This window comes from Macaca mulatta, chromosome 3 (genome assembly GCF_049350105.2).
Source record: "Macaca mulatta isolate MMU2019108-1 chromosome 3, T2T-MMU8v2.0, whole genome shotgun sequence".
In the NCBI taxonomy this organism is placed as follows: domain Eukaryota; kingdom Metazoa; phylum Chordata; class Mammalia; order Primates; family Cercopithecidae; genus Macaca; species Macaca mulatta.
The window spans coordinates 1,445,984-1,464,739 of record NC_133408.1 but is presented as its reverse complement, the minus strand read 5'-3'; the positions used below and the strand labels follow the sequence as shown (position 1 = coordinate 1,464,739).

The window sequence follows — 18,756 nt, the reverse complement described above, 5'->3', positions numbered from 1 at the left end:
GGGGCACCGGCCTGGGCTTTTCTCAGTGGTGGCTTCGGGGGTTCCTGGGGGGTCCTGTGGCCTCGAGTTTGGCCTAAGGGCTTTGGCCCCCCCAGAGACAGCAGTACCCATGATGCTTTGAGGCACCGAGCTCACTGCCCCGGCTTTCCTCCTACACAGGGTGAATTTGGAGCCGACGGTCGCAAGGTAGGCTGGTTGGGTATGCAGAGCCCCTCCTTTCTGCTGCTTAGGGCAGAAGGACCGGGGCTAATGGAGTCCCCTCTTCCTTCTCTCTCCAGGGGGCCCCTGGCCTGGCTGGCAAGAATGGGACCGATGGACAGAAGGTAGAGGGAGCTCGGGCTCACAGCTGGACTGGTCTCACGGAGGCATCCGAGCCTCTACAGAGCCCCCAGATCCAGCCTGACCTGTCAGCTTACACGTGTGCATACATGCATACACAGATACACACGCACACACATGCACACACGCACACACATGCACACACATGCACACGGAAACACGTGTGCACATATACACATGCACACACATGCACACATATACACACATGCACATGTACATGCACATGCACACACGCACACATGGACACATATGCACATGCACACACATACACACACATGCACACACACGCACATGCACATGCACATACACGCACTCCAGGTCCCGCCACATCCTGCTGCCCCACCCAGGGCTTCACCAGCCTGCATCTAATTCAGGGCTGCACATCCTGGCTTGGGGCAGCTCCACAGCTGCCCACAGAGGCCAGCAACAAGCCCACCTCCTCCCAGGCTGAGCCACAGGAGAGCACCACCCACTCCTTCCATGGCTCCCCGTGGGAATGTCCTCTGTGCCCAGGGAGCTCTGCCCTCAGGGCCTCTGGGAGGCAGCCTGGGCTGAGGAGCAGCCAGGGATGGCTTGTTCCCGCACACCGGCCACTCTGCCTCCCTGGAGACAGCTGCACAACAGCCATGGCCTCATGTGTGCGCCCGTGTGCTGGGAAGAGAACGCTGCAGCTCAGGGGCAGAACCGGGCGGGCTGTGCCTTGGTCATTGGCATACACGGACCCCAGAACCCTGGCCTGAGACTCCTCCTGCCCCCTTCTCCTTCAGGGCAAGCTGGGGCGCATCGGACCTCCTGGTTGCAAGGGAGACCCCGGAAACCGGGTAAGGGCCGTTTGCACCCCTCCTTCAGCCTCGGCTCAGGGGGTATGGGTGCCTGACTGGGCGGGAGAGTGGTTGCTGCTACAACGGGAGCTTGGGTTCTCCCGGCAGCCCAGCACCCCCAGCCCAGCGTTCTGCTGGGTCTGAGTTATATAAGGAATTCCCCCTGGGAGCTCCTGGCGGATCCCCGTGGCCTGGAGACCTGATGCGTCTTAAGCTTCAGTGTCACTGGACAGCTCCATTTCCCTGAGCAGCAGATCTGGGCCTGGCCTCTCCGTCACTGAGCCTGGGGCCTCACAGCGAGGGTGGGAGGTGCCTCCCAGGCTGGGACAATGGGGTACTTGGGCCCTGGCTCATGGGGAGAACCTCACCCACCGTGTGCTGAGCTCCACCTCTCACTCCTCCTTCAGGGCCCCGATGGTTACCCAGGGGAAGCAGGGAGTCCGGGGGAGCGAGGAGACCAAGGCGGCAAGGTAAGTGACCTTGTCAAGATGCAGGCCGGCCAGGGCAAGTGGGGTCACCAGCTTCCAGGGGTTCCCCTGCCCCCCACCGAGAGGGGCCTCCTGGAGGCAGCCCCAGCTGAGAAGCTGAGCAGAGAGGGCCTTTCCTGAAACACTGGTCAGTGAGGACTCAACGGCCGTGGGACGCAATGGGGGGTACCCTGCCCACTGCTTCATCAGCTTGCGTCTAACCCAGGGCTGCACATCCGGCTTGGGGCGGCTCTACCACTGCCCACCTAAGCCTCAGCAACAAACCCACCTCCTCCCAGGTGGGAGCCCCACCCACACCTCCTGGAGCTCCCCATGGGAATGTTCCTGCCACAGGGGCTCTGCCCTCCTGGGCTGCCTGCAGTATCGCCCCATCCCTGGCGGCCCCAGGATCCCCAAGGGCTTTTCTCTGGGAGCCTGGCACTTGGACCCAGGGCTTCCCACTTCCGATCCACCTCCCCTCAGCCCGAGCCCAAGTCTGGCTGAGTCCCCTGTGCAGATGCACGGGCGTCCTGCCCGTGACACACACTCTGCCCTCGGCTGGCACGGAGGTTCCGGCAGCCCCCAGCCAGCATCTGGCATCCGAGGTGCCCTGCGGACATCAGGGAGGTGCAGACCCAAGCCCGACTGTGGGTCCTGCCCCACCGCTGGGCATCCTGCACCCCCTTCCCCTGCCAAAAGACGTGAGGCTGATTCTGCAAACCCTTCCAGGGGGACCCTGGCCGCCCAGGACGCAGAGGGCCCCCGGGAGACATCGGGGCGAAGGGAAGCAAGGTGAGCCCCTCTGCCTCTTCACCTGCAGCTGAGCTGGCCACACTCACGCCCATGGCCCGGATGGACGGTCACACTGGCCACCGTCTCTGCTGTCACCATGGTTCCCCATTGGGCTCTGGGGACATGGGGAGGGACAGGAAGGACAGGCCATGTGCCCTCAGCCACCAACCGCTCTGACCTGTGTCCTCCTCACGAGGCTGGACAAGCTCCAGGGGACCCTGCAGGGCCCCACGTGCCTGGCAAGTGGATTCCGCCGGAAGACAGTAGGCGCTCCACACCACACACGGACAGGCGTGACAGTGCCTGAGGGCCCAGGGTCGGGCCCTGCTGTGGCCCTGCCTCTGGGTGACTGTGCTGTCTCCTCCTTCCTCAGGGGTATCAAGGCAACAATGGAGCCCCAGGAAGTCCTGGTGTGAAGGGAGCCAAGGGTGGGCCTGGGCCCCGTGGACCCAAAGGCGAGCCGGTGAGTCCCTCGCACCCCCGCCTCAGGGCCCCGCTCTGAGCATCCTCCTTGCAGCTTGAGGAGGACCATGGGGGAAGGACACCTGGGCTGTAGGCAGGACCCCCTGCTGGCAAGGCACAGCCAGGCCGCCATCTTCCTGAGAAGTGGACCCAGACCACCCCACGGGTACCCCCAGGGCTGAACTTAGAGGGGAGGCCCAGGCAGGTCAACATAGGGATGATGGCTGGTAGCAGAGCCACCGGCGCAGGCTGAGGCCGTTGGGAAGCAGAGCCCTCCTGCAGAGAAGCAGCATCGGCCCCGGCACAGCTCCCACCCTCCCGGGCCTCTGGGCTTGTGCTCAGCCCCCTCCCTCACCCACACGCCTGTTCTCTGCAGGGGCGCAGGGGAGACCCCGGCACCAAGGGCAGCCCAGGCAGCGACGGCCCCAAGGGGGAGAAGGTGAGTCCTTGTGTGGAGGTGCCACAGGGTCTCGCTGTGGTGCCCATGGGCCCTCCTGATGAGGGCCCCAACCCCGTTCCTCCCAGAGAACGATAGAACTCCAGGGCCTCACCCTCCAGGGGACACTCCTGTAGAGTCTGGGAACGCAGCCTGGAGGTCCCCACACCCCATTCCCTGCTGAGGGAGCTCCACTACCCGCCCAGGCACACCCCACACGGCTGTGCAGGCACCGCTCACACCCCCGGCCCACTGAGGCACAGGCCCGTGACCTCAGGGGTGATGCTGAAGGGCTGTGTGGCAAAACCCCGGCCACCAGCTCCCCTCGACATCAGGTGAAGGGGCTTCCTCCCGGGCGGTGGACAAGGTCTTACCCACGTGTGGGTGGCCTCAGGGGGACCAAGAGACCCCATGCTCAGAGCAGCAGCTACAGGCACCGGGAAGGGCTGTGGGTGAAACAGTCGACTGGTCCGTGTCCCCCTGGACAGACGGGTCTTCCTCTCAGGCCCCTTCCCCAACCCCGGCCACACCCGCCTCTCACGTGGGACCCAGGCTGGAGGCCTCAGCTGAGACTCATGGGGCCTCCCTTCCCTTCCCACAGGGGGACCCTGGCCCTGAGGGGCCCCGCGGCCTGGCTGGAGAGGTTGGCAACAAAGGAGCCAAGGTAGGGGGGCAGGGGAGGTGTACCCCAAGGTAGGGGGGTGAGGGGGGCTGCACCTCAATGTAGGGAGGCCCAGGGAGGCTGCACCCCAAGGTGTGGTGGAGGGGGCTGCTCCTCAAGGTAATGGAGGAGGGGTGCTGTACCCCAAGGTCGTGGGAGATGGGGGCTGAACCCCAAGGTAGGGGGGCCCAGGGTGGCTGCACCCCAAGGTAAGGTGGCCCAGGACTGCACCCCAAGGTTGGGAACCCAGGTGGGTGCTGCACCCCAAGGTAGGGGTGCTTAGGCGGGGACTGCACCCAGAACCTGGCCTACTCCACGCAGTGTGGTCAGGGCTGAAGGTCAAGTGGAGCCACAACCTCCAGGAGGGTCACAGGGGCCCGGGCCAGACCCATCTCTTACCCCCGAAGCCCTGTAGTGTCCACAGGATTGATATCGGGGTCTCCAGGGTGCCGCTGTCAAGAGGACCCCAAACTCCTCCCCTTTCTTCCAGGGAGACCGAGGCTTGCCTGGACCCAGAGGCCCCCAGGGGGCTCTTGGGGAGCCCGGAAACCAGGTCAGTGTGGGAACCTGAAGCCCCACGGCTAGAGGTGGGACCCCGGTGCCCTCTGACCCCACGGCTAGAGGTGGGACCCCGGTGCCCTCTGACCCCACGGCTAGAGGTGGGACCCCGGTGCCCTCTGACCCCATGGCTAGAGGTGGGACCCCTGTGCCCTCTGACCGCACGGCTAGAGGTGGGACCCCGGCGCCCTCTGACCCCACGTCCATGACCTCTTTGTGGCACCACTCGGGTTTCCCTGTCCGTGTGGGGACAGGCTGGAGCCAGCCACTGTCCCCATAGGAAACCCAGGCAGCAGGGCCTGGCCTCAGAAGCCAGGACCTGCTCCCCTAGACCCCAAGTACCTCATACCCACTCTCAGCCCCAGCCCCTCATTCTGCCCTGAAGGACCCAGGTGGGGGAGTCAGGGGCAAAGCGGTGGGCCTGAGGGCCTGGATGGGCCACGGGGAGAGGAGGAGCTGGGACCCTCAAGACAGGGGTCCACGGCCCCCACAGGCAGCAGGAGGAGCTGGGGCCATACGCCCTGATGCTCAGGGCTGGACGGAGCATGTCAGGCGACCCCTGGGCATGGCCAGTCCCTGCCTGTGGTGACTTCTGAATTTCTCTCCTGCCCTCAGGGATCTCGGGGAGACCCCGGTGATGCAGGACCCCGTGGAGACTCAGGACAGCCAGGCCCCAAGGTACATGCTCCTCCTCCAGCAGGATGTGTTGGGGGTTCAGGGCAGCTGCCTGAGGAGCAGGACAGGGGGCCGGCCTGGGGCCCCTGTTGCCAGCAGACGTGCCTCAGGCCGGGCCTCTGCCTCCTGTTCTCCGCTCTGGAGAGAGGGGATGCCTCCAGGGTCCAGGAAGGCCCCCGGCTCTCCTCTTCATCGGTGACCCTTGGGTGTGGCTGGCGCATCCTTCCTGAGGCAGGGCCTGAGGGCAGCCATGTGGCCTGAGCAGGGTCCTCCGCATGTGTGGGCAGGCGGCAGCTCCTGGGTCTCTAGGCACATCCAGCCCCAACTGGAGATGCACAAGGCGAGGTTGGCTCTGCCAGGCCCCTGCTCACAGCCAGCCCTGGACAGCACCCCCAGCCCACTTCTACCCCAGTGTGCACCTTGGGCCCTGTCGAGCACAGCCCCCTGGCCCCACCCCATCCTATGACCATGCTGACCAACTCAACGTCCTCCTCCAGGGAGACCCCGGCAGGCCTGGATTCAGCTACCCAGGACCCCGAGGAGCACCTGTGAGTCACAGCCTGGGATGGCAGCTCCCAGGAGGGGGTGGACATTGTCCCAAGGGCCCTGAAGGTTCCTAGTAGTTCCCTCAAGGCCTCCTCGGTGCAGAAGAAAGTGTGAGGTCCCTCCTAGGGGACGGAGTGGTGAGAAGGCTCTGGGTGACTCAGCGAAGGACAGGTCCAGCGCAGCATCAGGAGAAGAGTGTGGCTCAGAACGCAGCACAGTGGCCTCACCCAGAGTGTGCATAAGCAAAGGAGGGAAACGGCTGCAGAAAGCTGCCCAGAGGGAGGAAGGAGCACTGGGTCTGAGGCTGAGTCACCCTGACTTCTGTTTGCTTCACAGGGAGACAAAGGCGAGCCCGGCCCACGCGGCCCCGAGGTACATGTGGGTCCCGGCCACCTGTGCCCACCCGGGGTGGGGGTCTGCATGCCCACCCACTATTGCTGGGAACACAGCACCCACCGTCACTGACAGGACCATCCCTGTCTTGGGATGGTCCTGGCTCCCCAAGGCCCAGCCATGACACCTATGCTGAGCTCTGAGGGAGCCACCGGCCACTGGCTGGTCCCTTTCCAACCAAAGTTCAGGCTTTGCCAAAAAACCACATAGATATTCCCATTTAAATGATCCCAAAATGCCAGATCGATTTTTCCACGTAAAAATCTCACTGGTGTCCCTGGTAGAGATAAATCATCTGTCCCAGGCTAACACGTGTCCCCTGTCACAGGGCGGCCGAGGCGACTTTGGCTTGAAAGGAGAACCTGGGAGGAAAGGAGAGAAAGGAGAGCCTGTGAGTATCACCGTCCCGAAGCCCGCAGCAGCTAGGCAGAGGCAGGGAGGGGCCCTGAGGCTGATCGTGTGCATCTGAGAGTACGGGAGGATGCCAGGCAACTTGGCCCCAGCCATGAGCACCACCCCCACCTTCCTGAAGGGGACGGCTGGCTCAGGGTCCTCCTCCTTCCACCCACCCTCACTTCCAGCATCCCCCGGAGTCCACTCCCCAGCACCCCTCACACAGCATCCTCCCACACAGCATCACCCACCAGGGTCCCCTCCCCAGCGACCCCCCCCCCACAGCATCCCCCACACAGCGTCCCCCCCCCACAGCATCCCCCACACAGCACCCCCCACACAGCGTCCCCACCAGGGTCCCCTCCCCAGCACCCCCCACACAGCGTCCCCACCAGGGTCCCCTCCCCCCAAAGGTCCCTCCACATAGCATTCCCCTCAGAGTTCCCACACACAGCATTCCCCAAGGGTCCCCTCCCCAATGTCCCACACACAGCATCCGCTCCCAGCATCCCCTCCCCAGGGTCCTCCCCACAGATATCCCCCAGCAGGTGCTCTGTGCCTCCAACTCCCCAGGCTGGCCAAGGGTTTAACCAGGACTGCAGGTTGATCTGGAACTGAGTGAGCATAAGACGAGGGATGGATAATGATGGATGGATGGATGGGTGGATAGATGAGTGAGTGGATAGAGAATGGATGGATGGGCAAGCGGATGGGGGTAGGCAAATGGATGGATGGGAGGATGGGAGGATGGGAGGATGGATGGATGGATGGGTGGGTGGGTGGATGGATGAGTGGGTGGGTGGGTGGGTGGATGGATGGATAGGTGGGTGAATGAGTAGATGTGTGGGTGAGTGGGTGGGTGGGTGGATAGATGAGTGGGTAGATAGAGGGAGGATGGATGGATGGATGGATGGATGGGTGAGTGGGTGGGTGGATAGATGAGTGGATGGATAGATGGGTGGCTGGACAGAGGATGGATGGATAGGTTAGTGGGTGGGTGGATAAATGGATGGGTGGGTGTGTGGATAGAGGATGGATGGATGGGTGAGTGGGTGGCTGGATGGATGGGTGATTGGGTGGGCATGGAATTGGTGGGTACCTGATAATGGGGTGGAATAGCCATGGATTGGAATGAGCTGTTTTAGCTGCCATTTCTGGGACACTCAGCTCTGCCAGGCCCCTACTCCTCTGATGGGCCAGGCTCTGACGGTGGCCACTCACGGCCTTCCCAGCTCTGGTGCCAGCACAGGGAAGGTGGGGGCACAGCCTCATCTTCCTCCTTGCACCTGTCAGGCCCCCCCAAGGCAGGACCCGTGGTTGGGGACAGCACAGGGCCCTGCTGGGTGCAGAGACTGTCCCTGTGGCCACTGAAGCCTACCTGTCCTTGTTCCTTCTCAGGCGGATCCTGGTCCCCCTGGTGAGCCAGGCCCTCGGGGGCCAAGAGGAGTCCCAGGACCCGAGGTAGGTGGCTGGCCAGTCCCCGTGCCCTCCAGACCTCAGCCCCCGGCCTGCCTTGCCAACGCGCACCCAAGCCTCATGGTTCCACCCATGGTGGACCCACATTTCAGTGGACAGTGGCCTGGGAGTGATTTGGCCGCTCAGCCTTGGCCCCGGCATCTCAGCCTCATCCTTCCCTCCCCAGGGTGAGCCTGGACCCCCTGGAGACCCCGGCCTGACGGTAGGTGTCACATGGGGCAGAACCAGTGTCCTTCTCCTGCCAAAACTAGAAACCAAGAGCAGCGGGGCAGGGGGAGGTCAGCAGGGCAAGGTCAGTGGAGGAGGTCAGAGGGCAAGGTCAGAGGGCAAGCTTGGTTGGGGGAGGTCACAGGGCAAGGTTGGTGGGGGGAGGAGGGCGGCAGCGAGGTTGGCAGGGACAGGACCCAACCAGCCTCCCGCCGTGGGCTGGAATGTCCCGGGGCCCCCGGGCCAGGACCTTGCTGTGGAAGCTCCTCTGGGGCGGGGGGGCCGGCCCTGCCCTGCCTGACGCGTGCATTGCAGGAGTGTGACGTCATGACCTACGTGAGGGAGACCTGCGGGTGCTGCGGTGAGCACTGCCCACGGTGGGGTCGGGGCCCACGCGCCGGGTGGAGGGCGGGCAGGGCCGGGTCATCGCCGGGTCCCGCATGTGTGCCCGGCCCTGGGGTCTGAGGCCTCCCTCCCCGGTGCGCCCTGCTGACCCTGCCACCCCCAGACTGTGAGAAGCGCTGTGGCGCCCTGGACGTCGTCTTCGTCATCGACAGCTCCGAGAGCATTGGGTACACCAACTTCACGCTGGAGAAGAACTTCGTCATCAACGTGGTCAACAGGCTGGGCGCCATCGCGAAGGACCCCAAGTCCGAGACAGGTCAGCGCGGCAGGGGCGGGCGCAGGCACGGCAGAGGGGCCGGGCGGGGCGTGGGAGGCGATGGGACGGGAGAAGTCCGGACACGTCCCTCCGACGAGGGCTCTGCACGGCCGGGGACGCCCCAGCCCCCGGGCCTCCGGCGACGGCCTCGCGTGCGGCTCACAGGGACGCGCGTGGGCGTGGTGCAGTACAGCCACGAGGGCACCTTCGAGGCCATCCAGCTGGACGACGAACGCATCGACTCCCTGTCGAGCTTTAAGGAGGCCGTCAAGAACCTCGAGTGGATCGCGGGCGGCACCTGGACACCCTCGGCCCTCAAGTTTGCCTACGACCGCCTCATCAAGGAGAGCCGGCGCCAGAAAACACGCGTGTTTGCGGTGGTCATCACGGACGGGCGCCACGACCCTCGGGATGATGACCTCAACCTGCGGGCGCTGTGTGACCGCGACGTCACAGTGACGGCCATCGGCATTGGCGACATGTTCCACGAGAAGCACGAGAGCGAGAACCTGTACTCCATAGCCTGCGACAAGCCACAGCAGGTGCGCAACATGACGCTGTTCTCCGACCTGGTGGCTGAGAAGTTCATTGACGACATGGAGGACGTCCTCTGCCCGGGTGAGCGTGCAGGCGTGGGGCAGTCGGCCGAGGAGCAGCAGGCCCCAGCCGCTGTCTAGCGCCGGCCCCAGGGACACCCCTCACCCGAGGGACAAATGTGCAGCCCAGGACACTGGGCTTGGATGGGAAGGAGTCGGTTCCTCTCGGGGCTGCATGGCAGAGGCCAGCTGCACCCTGAGCCTGTCTGGGCAGATCAGTGGACGGCCACTGAGGGCTCGCTAGGAACTGACCCTGGCCCGGCCTCTCTCCTCTCTTTCAGACCCTCAGATCGTGTGCCCAGACCTTCCCTGCCAAACAGGTAATGCAGGGCACCCCGAGCCCCCCACCCCAGACTAGCAGAGCAGCCCCGGTGTCCTTCCTCCTCGAGGGCCGGGCTGGGGGAGGGGCCGTGCAGGGACCCAGCGGGCAGCGAAGCCACAGAGGCTGCTCCTTAGTGAGATGCCCCCGGGACAGCAGGACGGCAGTGCAGGAAAGGAGGGGCTCGGGGAGGGCAGGCTCCCGGAAATACAGGAACCGCATCGTCAGGCCATGGGGCGGTTGCTGCTGGCCTGGCTCTGTGCTTAGCGTGTGGCCACTGGTCTTGAAGGCCCATCACCCACCAAGGTCTCCATGAGGAGACCTTGCAGTCTCCCTCAGCTGCCGCCCAACTCCCATGGGCTGGCCATGCCTGTGCCACTCGGAGGAAGCCCTGGATTCAGTGAGTGAAACCATCCCAGGGCAGAGGCACTGACACCCACCAGCGCCAGCAGGTCTTGCTCCGACCCTGGCCTGCCTCGGAGCTACGGCCGTGGCTTTCATCTCTGGGAGTGGGGGAACCCGTGTCCTGGATGTGGCCCACGTGGATGTGAAGCTGGAGCTGGGGGTGCCCAAGGCAGAAGTTCTGCCAGTGCCCAGGGCTGGGGGTGCCATCCAGGCTCTGCTGGACATGGTGCTGCCCCCACAGTGACTGCTGCACCGTAACTGGGCCCACAGGAGTCCCCCTCCGTGAACCGTCCCCTCCAGAAGCATCAAGGTGGGGACGCCGTGGAGACGGGTGGGAGGGTCCGACCTGGAGGACCACAGGGACGAAAGCTCGGGGTCTGCAGTGCGAAGTCAGCACTTCCTCAGCACTCGGGTCAGGGTGTGCGTTCAGGCTTTCCATGGGGAACTTCCGGTGGGTGCGCTGGGCCACATTCACAGGCCCTGAGGCTGCCCCAGGGAGGAGCTGTGGACTCGGGGCCAGGGTTCCCCACACGTGCTCCGACAGAACCTGGAGTTTGCATCTGGATCTGGCTGCCCTTCAGCAGATGGGCAGCCTCTGGTCCCACAATACAGTGGGCTGTGCCTCTGCCACCGAGGCGTGGGCGTCCTCTCTCAGGGTCTGCCAGGGCCTGCACCAGCACCAGGGGCAGCTGGACCCTGAGGGCAGGAACCAGACCTTGGCCCCTCCACCCAGCCCCTCGTCCCTGATGGGGCAAGGAAGTCTCAGGACCCCATGATGGGCGACACGGCAATGTTCACTGTGGGCGCTTTGCTCTCTACCAGATGGAGGCCTTCCCCTCCCCTCCACCCCGGGGTCCAGCGTGAGTGGGCGCTGCGGCTTCCCCTCCACCCCGGGTTCTCTCGTGAGTGGGCACTGCGGCCTCCCCTCCACCCCGGGTTCTCTCGTGAGTGGGCGCTGCGGCCTCCCCTCCACCCCGGGTTCTCTCGTGAGTGGGCGCTGCGGCCTCCCGTCCACTCCGGGGTCCAGCGTGAGTGGGTGCTGCGGCCTCCACCCCCGGTTCTCTCGTGAGTGGGCGCTGCGGCCTCCCCTCCACCCCGGGTTCTCTCGTGAGTGGGCACTGCGGCCTCCCCTCCACCCCGGGGTCCAGCGTGAGTGGGTGCTGCGGCCTCCACCCCCGGTTCTCTCGTGAGTGGGCGCTGCGGCCTCCCCTCCACCCCGGGTTCTCTCGTGAGTGGGCACTGCGGCCTCCCCTCCACCCTGGGTTCTCTCGTGAGTGGGCGCTGCGGCCTCCCCTCCACTCCGGGTTCTCGTGAGTGGGCACTGTGGCTTCCCCTCCACTCTGGGGTCCAGTGTGAGTGGGCGCTGCGGCCTCCCCTCCACCCCGGGTTCTATCGTGAGTGGGCGCTGCGTCTTGTCAGGGCCTTTCTCTGCGTCTGTGGATGTCACGTGACCTTTCCTCTTTAGCCTGCCATTGTGATTGGGAGTGAGCCCATTGAGCCTCATTGAATTTCCAATGCTGAGCCAGCCTTGCACGCCTGGGATGAACCCACCTGGCCATGGTGTGTGGCTCTGTTTATGCGTGTGGGCCCTGATTTGCTGATGCCTGCCTGAGGGTTTGTGCTCATCAGGGGTATTGGCCTGCACTTTTCCTTTCTTACCATGTCTCTGGTTCTGGCCTCAGGGTGATGTGGGCCTCGTAGGGCCAAGATGGTGATGTGGGGTGAGCCAGTTCTCCCTCCTGGGAGGGGGTCACTCAGGCCACCAGAGCACCACAGGGAAGGCAGCCAGGGAGGACACGGGGGCCCTTGAAGCTCTGGCCTCCTCTGAGGCCTCCAGGACCTGACAGTGACTGGGAGCAGCCCCCCAGAACCCCTCCCCTCGGCTCCCTGACACCCCGTCCACCACACTCAGAGCTCATCCTCCTTTCAAGCTGTTTGCAATTTCAAAGTGAACTCGACCTTGTGGCTCCAGGAGATACAGCAGGGACAGTGTTAAATCAGCTTTCACCAGCCTGCACGGCCAGGCATCCTCCTCGGCTCTCCTGGGCACTGGGTGGACGCCACTGGCTGTGGCCTGGCCCTGGCCTTCTCCAGACAGCCCTGTCCACCCTCAAGCCCAGCCACCCTGGGCCTGCACCAGGCCTGTGGAGGTCTCAGTTGCATGGGGACCAGAGGGTGCCGGAGAAACAAACCGGACGCAGCTGAAGGCAGCCAGGGCAGAGCCCACTCAGCGATAAGAGCTGCATGGGGGCCGCAGCGTAACCTGAGCTCCACTCGGTGGAAAGAAAAGGCAGAGGCCAGGTCTGCTCAGGGGAAGACAGTTCTGGGTGTAGAGGACACATCCTAGAGAGGCTGAGGAAGAGTTTGCCACCGCAAGCTTTCCTAGGCAGGCTCTTGAAGGGTGGCTGGGGTCTCCCTGGCAGCGGGGCCGGCGGCACTGGAAGCCCTGCTGGCGTTTGGCGCGTCTCTGACGCAGGTTTGGACGGAGCTGTTTTGTGCTGAAAGGTTTTCTCGGGGTCCGTGGTGTCCCCCAAAGGTGCTGCCGTGTGGGTCTCCTCTCCTAGCTCCCTGCCAGCTCCCCGTTCCCGTGCTCACCGCCCCCATGCCTCCTGCCAAGGCCGAGCCACACACCGCTCCACTTGCATCTCCACCAACTTGCCGGCCCAAGTGCCTCTCTTCACTCTGGCCTCGCCAAGCGGCCGCCCGAGGAGGAGCTTTAGGCCCACACCCGCCACAGGCCTTAAAGTCTTCTCTGGACGCTCCCTTGCAGATGCACCGTGGCCTGGCGGCGAGTCCCCGGTCACCTTCCTCCGCACGGAAGAGGGGCCGGACGCCACCTTCCCCAGGACCATCCCCCTGATCCAACAGTTGCTAAACGCCACGGAGCTCACACAGGACCCGGCCGCCTACTCCCAGCTGGTGGCCGTGCTGGTCTACACCGCCGAGCGGGCCAAGTTCGCCACCGGGGTAGAGCGGCAGGACTGGATGGAGCTGTTCATTGACACCTTTAAGCTGGTTCACAGGGACATCGTGGGCGACCCTGAGACCGCGTTGGCCCTCTGCTGAAACCGGGGCACCCGCCCAGCTGGGCCAGCCCCTCCCTGCCACGCTCACTTCCCAGGGCTGCCCCTGCAGGCTGGCGCTCAGTGGAGGCCAGAGGTCTGGGATCGGGGTCAGCGGGGCCACAGTCCCTCCAGGGGCTCCAGGGCAGCTTCCGGCCTCTTCCCACCCTGGTGGCTGCCATGTCCCTTGCTGTGGCTGCATCTTCCGCTCTCTCCTCCGTCTTACTGTAGCCGCTCTATTTATAGGGACACCAGTCATTGAACTTAAGGCCCACCCCAAGTCCAGAATGACCTCCTCACAAGACCCTTAACTCAGTCCCGTCTGCAGAGTCCTTCTTTGCCAATTCAGGTCACCCTCGCAGGCTCCCGTGCTGGGGCGTGGAAGTCTTTGGAGGCCCTTACTTAGTGGCCCAGCTGGGCTGCTGTGCATCTGGGATGTGGCTGAGGGAGGGTGCAGCCCACCCGCTGGAGAATGTCTCCCCTACCGGGTTCCAGTGGAGCCTCAGAAACAGGCCCCAAGGCTGCTAAGCCTTGCTGGGTGTGGGCACTAATCCCGTGCACCGTGACTCGTGGGCGCTCATGGCCCACCTTATGGTGGGTGAAGGCTTTGGGTTGGGCAGCAGATAGTCCTGGGGGAACCTGGCGGTCCTGGCACCATGACCGATCTGGGCCAGTGTCATGCCCATTGGGGCAAATGGACACAGCTGCCTGCCAGCAGCTCCGGTCCCGGGGTGTCTGCACCCTTCCAGCCCATCCTCTGGGTCCCCAGAAGCAGTCGGGGGAGCATCCACCAGGCACGACCTCTGCTGTCCTCGGAGGACTGAGCAGAGAACCCCGGGGGCCACGATGTTGGGGAGCAGCAGGGGTCACCATCCATAGGGCACAGCCCCCACAGCGAGCTCAGACCCCGATGTTCTGAGGCTTCATCCAGGCTGGGCTCCTGCTGGGCAGGGCTGTGACCATTTCTCATGGGGCCAGGTTCTCGTCCCCACGCCCGCTGCACAGGGCAGGCCAGGCTGGGCTTCCCACTGTGGGGATGAAGGATCCCCCACAGAGGGAGAGCAGAGTCCACAGACATCCTGACAGCCTCAGCCTCCCTGTGCCTGGCCGGCCCCCACGGCTTCCCCGTCTCCTCCAGGCCCCACAGACACTGATACATGGAGAGACCCCCAACACCAGCTTCCGCCTGCATGTCTGTCTCCGTGTGTGTGCTGACAGCAGTGACAATATTAGTTTGGAGGGGGTTTGGGAAGCCCAGTGGTACCTGAGAAGTTTCTGGACATTTAAGCCGGTTCCTGGGTGTGGCCTTAATGTGGAGGCTTCCCTTCCTTTCACTGAATAAGCTGCGTCACTCATAAGCTCACTGAGGGAACCCCGTCTGCCAGCTCGTGTGTGCGCAGACGAGGTCCGTGTCTCAAGCATTCTATAACGGCTGCAGTGCAGTATGAGGTCACACTGCTGTGTTCAGGGCTTTGCCCACTGCCTGCGGGGCTGGACCTTTGCACCTCCAGGGCCCCCCGGCAGCTGAGTTTCGGGTCAGTGTCCTCCGTGTGCATTCCTGGGGTCAGGACCCTGCTCCTGAGGGATTCCTGGGGGTTCATGTACCAGCTGTGACAACATCCAGGGGTTGGGCCGAGGAGCAGACACCCTTGGGGAAACTGGCTGTGTCCCTCCCCTCCCCCGTCCCAGGAGCTGAGGTCCTGGCGAGGCCGCAGGGCCGGGTCCAAGCATGTGGACTGTCCGTGTCCTGTCCTGTGGTCCCTGACCCCACGTGACACCCACGTGTGGTGGGTGGCCTGGGCTATGGCTAGGCCCCCAAGCTGTCCAGGATGCCCGGGGCTGGTGACCACCCAGGCAGGTGGGGGCCCCTCTTGGTAACAGGAGTCAAGGCAGAGCCCACCTGGGCGGCCGCAGAAGGTCTGGCTGCCCCTGTATCCACTGCCCCCCACCATGGCCAATCAGAAGGGTCAGGGGCTCCTGGTCTTTCTGGGAGGGACGTGGCCCGGCCAGCTCTAGGGGTTCTGAGCAGCTCTAGGACCCAGCCAGCGAGGGGTCAGGCTGGGGGTGTCAGGGCCGGGGTCCTCCTGAAGTCCCTCCCACACCACACAGATAGTGGCCTTTTTGTGGGCAGCAAATTCTTGAGCCACAGAAAGATGCAGATACAGGCCGCCACCAGGAGGGCAGCCCGGGTGGGGATGGCACTCAGCAGGCAGACAGGGCCTGGGGCCTGCCTCAGGGTCTCAGGCTTGGGAGCACCAGAAGAGACAGTGGCTCCGCCAGTACCAATTCAAAGGGGCTTGGGCTGAGGACCCACACGCAGGGCTGCCCTGCAGAAATGCCCGCGCAGAGCCCAGCGGTCTGTGGGGTCAGCAGGTGGGGTGCGAGTGGAGGGGCGCAGGTGCGGGGCTGGCGCCTGCCCGGCCCTGCCAGCCTCCCCTCCGCCCAGCCCCCACCCGCGTCTCCCCGCAGAGCTGTCCGTGGCACAGTGCACGCAGCGGCCTGTGGACATCGTCTTCCTGCTGGACGGCTCCGAGCGGCTGGGTGAGCAGAACTTCCACAAGGCCCGGCGCTTCGTGGAGCAGGTGGCACGGCGGCTGACGCTGGCCCGGCGGGACGACGACCCCCTCAACGCGCGCGTGGCGCTGCTGCAGTTCGGCGGCCCTGGCGAGCAGCAGGTGGCCTTCCCGCTGAGCCACAACCTCACAGCCATCCACGAGGCGCTGGAGGCCGCACAATACCTGAACTCCTTCTCGCACGTGGGCGCAGGCGTGGTGCACGCCATCAACGCCATCGTGCTCAATGCGCGTGGTGGGGCCCGGAGGAACGCGGAGCTGTCCTTCGTGTTCCTCACCGACGGCGTCACGGGCAACGACAGCCTGCACGAGTCCGCGCACTCCATGCGCAAGCAGAACGTGGTGCCCACCGTGGTGGCCGTGGGCGGCGACGTGGACATGGATGTGCTCACCACGCTCAGCTTGGGCGACCGCGCCGCCGTGTTCCGCGAGAAGGACTACGACAGCCTGGCGCAACCCGGCTTCTTTGACCGCTTCATCCGCTGGATCTGCTAGCACCGCGACCCGGCCCCGCAGTCGAGGGTCGTGAGCCCACCCCGTCCATGGTGCTAAGCGGGCCCGGGTCCCGCACAGCCAGCACCGCTGCTCACTCGGAGGACGCCCCGGGCCCGCACCCCTCCAGCTCCTCCCACGGGATCCCCGTAGCCCCAGACCCCACCCAGCCCCAGGTGTCCCCAGGCCCCAGGCAGGCTGCCTGGCCTCCCTCCCCCTGCAGCCCTCCCAGGCTCCTGACCTGCCTGGCCCCTGAGCTCGGGAGCAAGCCCTGACCCAATAAAGGCTTTGAACCCACTGCGTGCCCGCTTGCCAGCATCTGTGTTCAGGAGAGACCCCAAAGCTGTCTTGTGGTCAGAAGGAAAACACTGCAGCTGTCACTTGCCCACCAGGATCAATGGCTCCCCCTGGCCCAGCCCTGCCCTCCTAGGACATCACCTGCAGGCACTGGCTGACCCCACCTGTGCAGACCCCATGGGCTTCATCAGCAAACTTTCCCTCCAGCCCCAGCCAGGTCCAAAGTGCTCTAAGAAGTGTCACGATGGCTGTGAGGGTCTTCTGTGGGCGGACGCATGATTGACACTAGATGGGGAGAGACGGCAGGTTCTGAGCTTGTTTTGTTCATTGGGGCAATCTCGGTGAGATTTTGCTGTTCAGACCCCCAGGGTCCTTCAGGCTTAGCTTGGGAGCCCCACGGTGAACCACAGGCTCCATGGGCAGGTGCTGGCCTGGCAGGAGTGGGCTTGGCGGCCATCACGGGGCACCACAGACACAGCTTGAACAACTACCATTATCAGCCACAGCTCTGGAGGTGTCAGCCAGGCCAAGCTCCCTCTGGAGGCCTAGAGAAGGGTCTGCCCCAGTCTCTCCCCAGCATCCCAGGGTTCCTGAGCTCCTAGATAAGGGCACAAGTCACCACACTGGACTAGGGCTCAGCCTGCTCTAGAATGACCTCACCCAAGTCACACTGCACCAGGGCTCAGCCTGCTCTAAGGTGAGCTCACCTGAGTCCCACTGGACTAGGGCTCAGCCTACTCTAAGATGAGCTCACCCGAGTCACACTGGACCAGGGCTCAGCCTGCTCTAAGATGACCTCACTTGAGTCACAGTGGACTGGGGCTCAGCCTGTTCTAAGATAAGCTCACCCCAGTAACACTGGACCAGGGCTCAGCCTGTTCTAAGAGGAGCTCACCCGAGTCACACTGGACCAGGACTCAGCCTACTCTAAAATGAGCTCACTTGAGTCACACTGGACCAGGCTCAGCCCATTCTAGGATGAGCTCACCCGAGTCACACTGGACCAGGGCTCAGCCCATTCTAGGACGAGCTCACCCGAGTCACACTGGACCAGGGCTCAGCCTATTCTAGGACGAGCTCACCCGAGTCACACTGGACCAGGGCTCAGCCTATTCTAGGACGAGCTCACCCGAGTCACACTGGACCAGGGCTCAGCCTATTCTAGGACGAGCTCACCCGAGTCACACTGGACCAGGGCTCAGCCTATTCTGGGACGAGCTCACCCGAGTCACACTGGACCAGGGCTCAGCCTATTCTGGGACGAGCTCACCCGAGTCACACTGGACCAGGGCTCAGCCTATTCTGGGACGAGCTCACCCGAGTCACACTGGACCAGGGCTCAGCCTATTCTGGGACGAGCTCACCCGAGTCACACTGGACCAGGGCTCAGCCTATTCTAGGACGAGCTCACCCGAGTCACACTGGACCAGGCTCAGCCTGCTCTGGGATGAGCTCACCTGAGCTCACTGAATCTGCAAGGACCCCATTTCCAAACAAGGTCACATCCAGAGGTCTGGGGTTAGGGTTAGGGTTAGGGTTAGGGTTAGGGTTAGAGTTAAGGATTAGGGTTAGGGTTAGGAGTCAACATGTGAAACTGGGGGAATGCAGTTCACTCCAGATAACCCAAAACTTGGTTGTTCTTTGAGAAGACTCACTCTTTTCTTCATACTCCACCTCTCCGTCATCTGACCACACAGCCTACAGCTCCAGGACAGGACATCAGTTATTTTCTCTTCCTCTCCTCTTCCCATCCCACAAAAATCTATTCAAATGCCTGCAACAGACGCAGAAGAGGCCTGCCTGTTTCGCTAAGCCCCTGTGCCCTGAGTGTCAGTCCTCAGATCTCTGTGCTCCAGGTGAACATTGCAGGTCCCTCAGGCGGAGGGAGGCAGAGGCCCCTGCAGGTGCACAAGCTCTGCCCACAGGAGCCACCCAGGGCCTCTGCAGGGAGAGGATGTTCCCCTCCTTGGTGCCAGCTCCTGTGTATGCAGCCTTGGACCCTGCAGGGCAGGAACATCAGTCCCACTAGAAAGGACTTCCAGCTACCCACAGGCTCCACCCAGCAACCGCCCCTCACCACTGGCCCTTCACCAATTATACCATACCAGCATCCCCCACCAGCGTC

General features: G+C 63.9%; 1 protein-coding gene across 50 annotated transcripts in view; it reads left to right on the top strand.

Annotated features, from left to right (window-relative positions):
* The window catches only part of COL6A2 (collagen type VI alpha 2 chain), a 36,134-nt gene extending 19,503 nt beyond the window's left edge, over positions 1-16,631 (top strand). For 7 of the 50 annotated variants that reach the window (XM_077995311.1, XM_077995314.1, XM_077995328.1 and 4 more), the window contains 19 exons: positions 236-323; positions 1,107-1,160; positions 1,568-1,630; positions 2,357-2,419; positions 2,793-2,882; positions 3,258-3,320; positions 3,919-3,981; positions 4,469-4,531; positions 5,152-5,214; positions 5,709-5,759; positions 6,094-6,129; positions 6,479-6,541; positions 7,942-8,004; positions 8,186-8,221; positions 8,542-8,587; positions 8,735-8,887; positions 9,053-9,505; positions 9,765-9,803; positions 15,739-16,631. In XM_077995311.1, coding sequence (XP_077851437.1) covers positions 236-323; positions 1,107-1,160; positions 1,568-1,630; positions 2,357-2,419; positions 2,793-2,882; positions 3,258-3,320; positions 3,919-3,981; positions 4,469-4,531; positions 5,152-5,214; positions 5,709-5,759; positions 6,094-6,129; positions 6,479-6,541; positions 7,942-8,004; positions 8,186-8,221; positions 8,542-8,587; positions 8,735-8,887; positions 9,053-9,505; positions 9,765-9,803; positions 15,739-16,337 — 2,149 coding nt within the window. In that variant the 3' untranslated portion in view covers positions 16,338-16,631. Of the gene's footprint in view, positions 1-159; positions 187-235; positions 324-1,106; positions 1,203-1,543; positions 1,631-2,356; positions 2,420-2,792; positions 2,915-3,223; positions 3,321-3,918; positions 3,982-4,468; positions 4,532-5,151; positions 5,215-5,708; positions 5,760-6,093; positions 6,130-6,478; positions 6,542-7,941; positions 8,050-8,185; positions 8,247-8,541; positions 8,588-8,692; positions 8,888-9,052; positions 9,506-9,764; positions 9,804-11,672; positions 11,751-12,683 lie in introns of those variants that run through there. The other 43 variants (XM_077995313.1, XM_077995332.1, XM_015132679.3 and 40 more) reach the window with 22 other exon arrangements.
* The last annotated feature ends 2,125 nt before the right edge of the window (positions 16,632-18,756 follow it).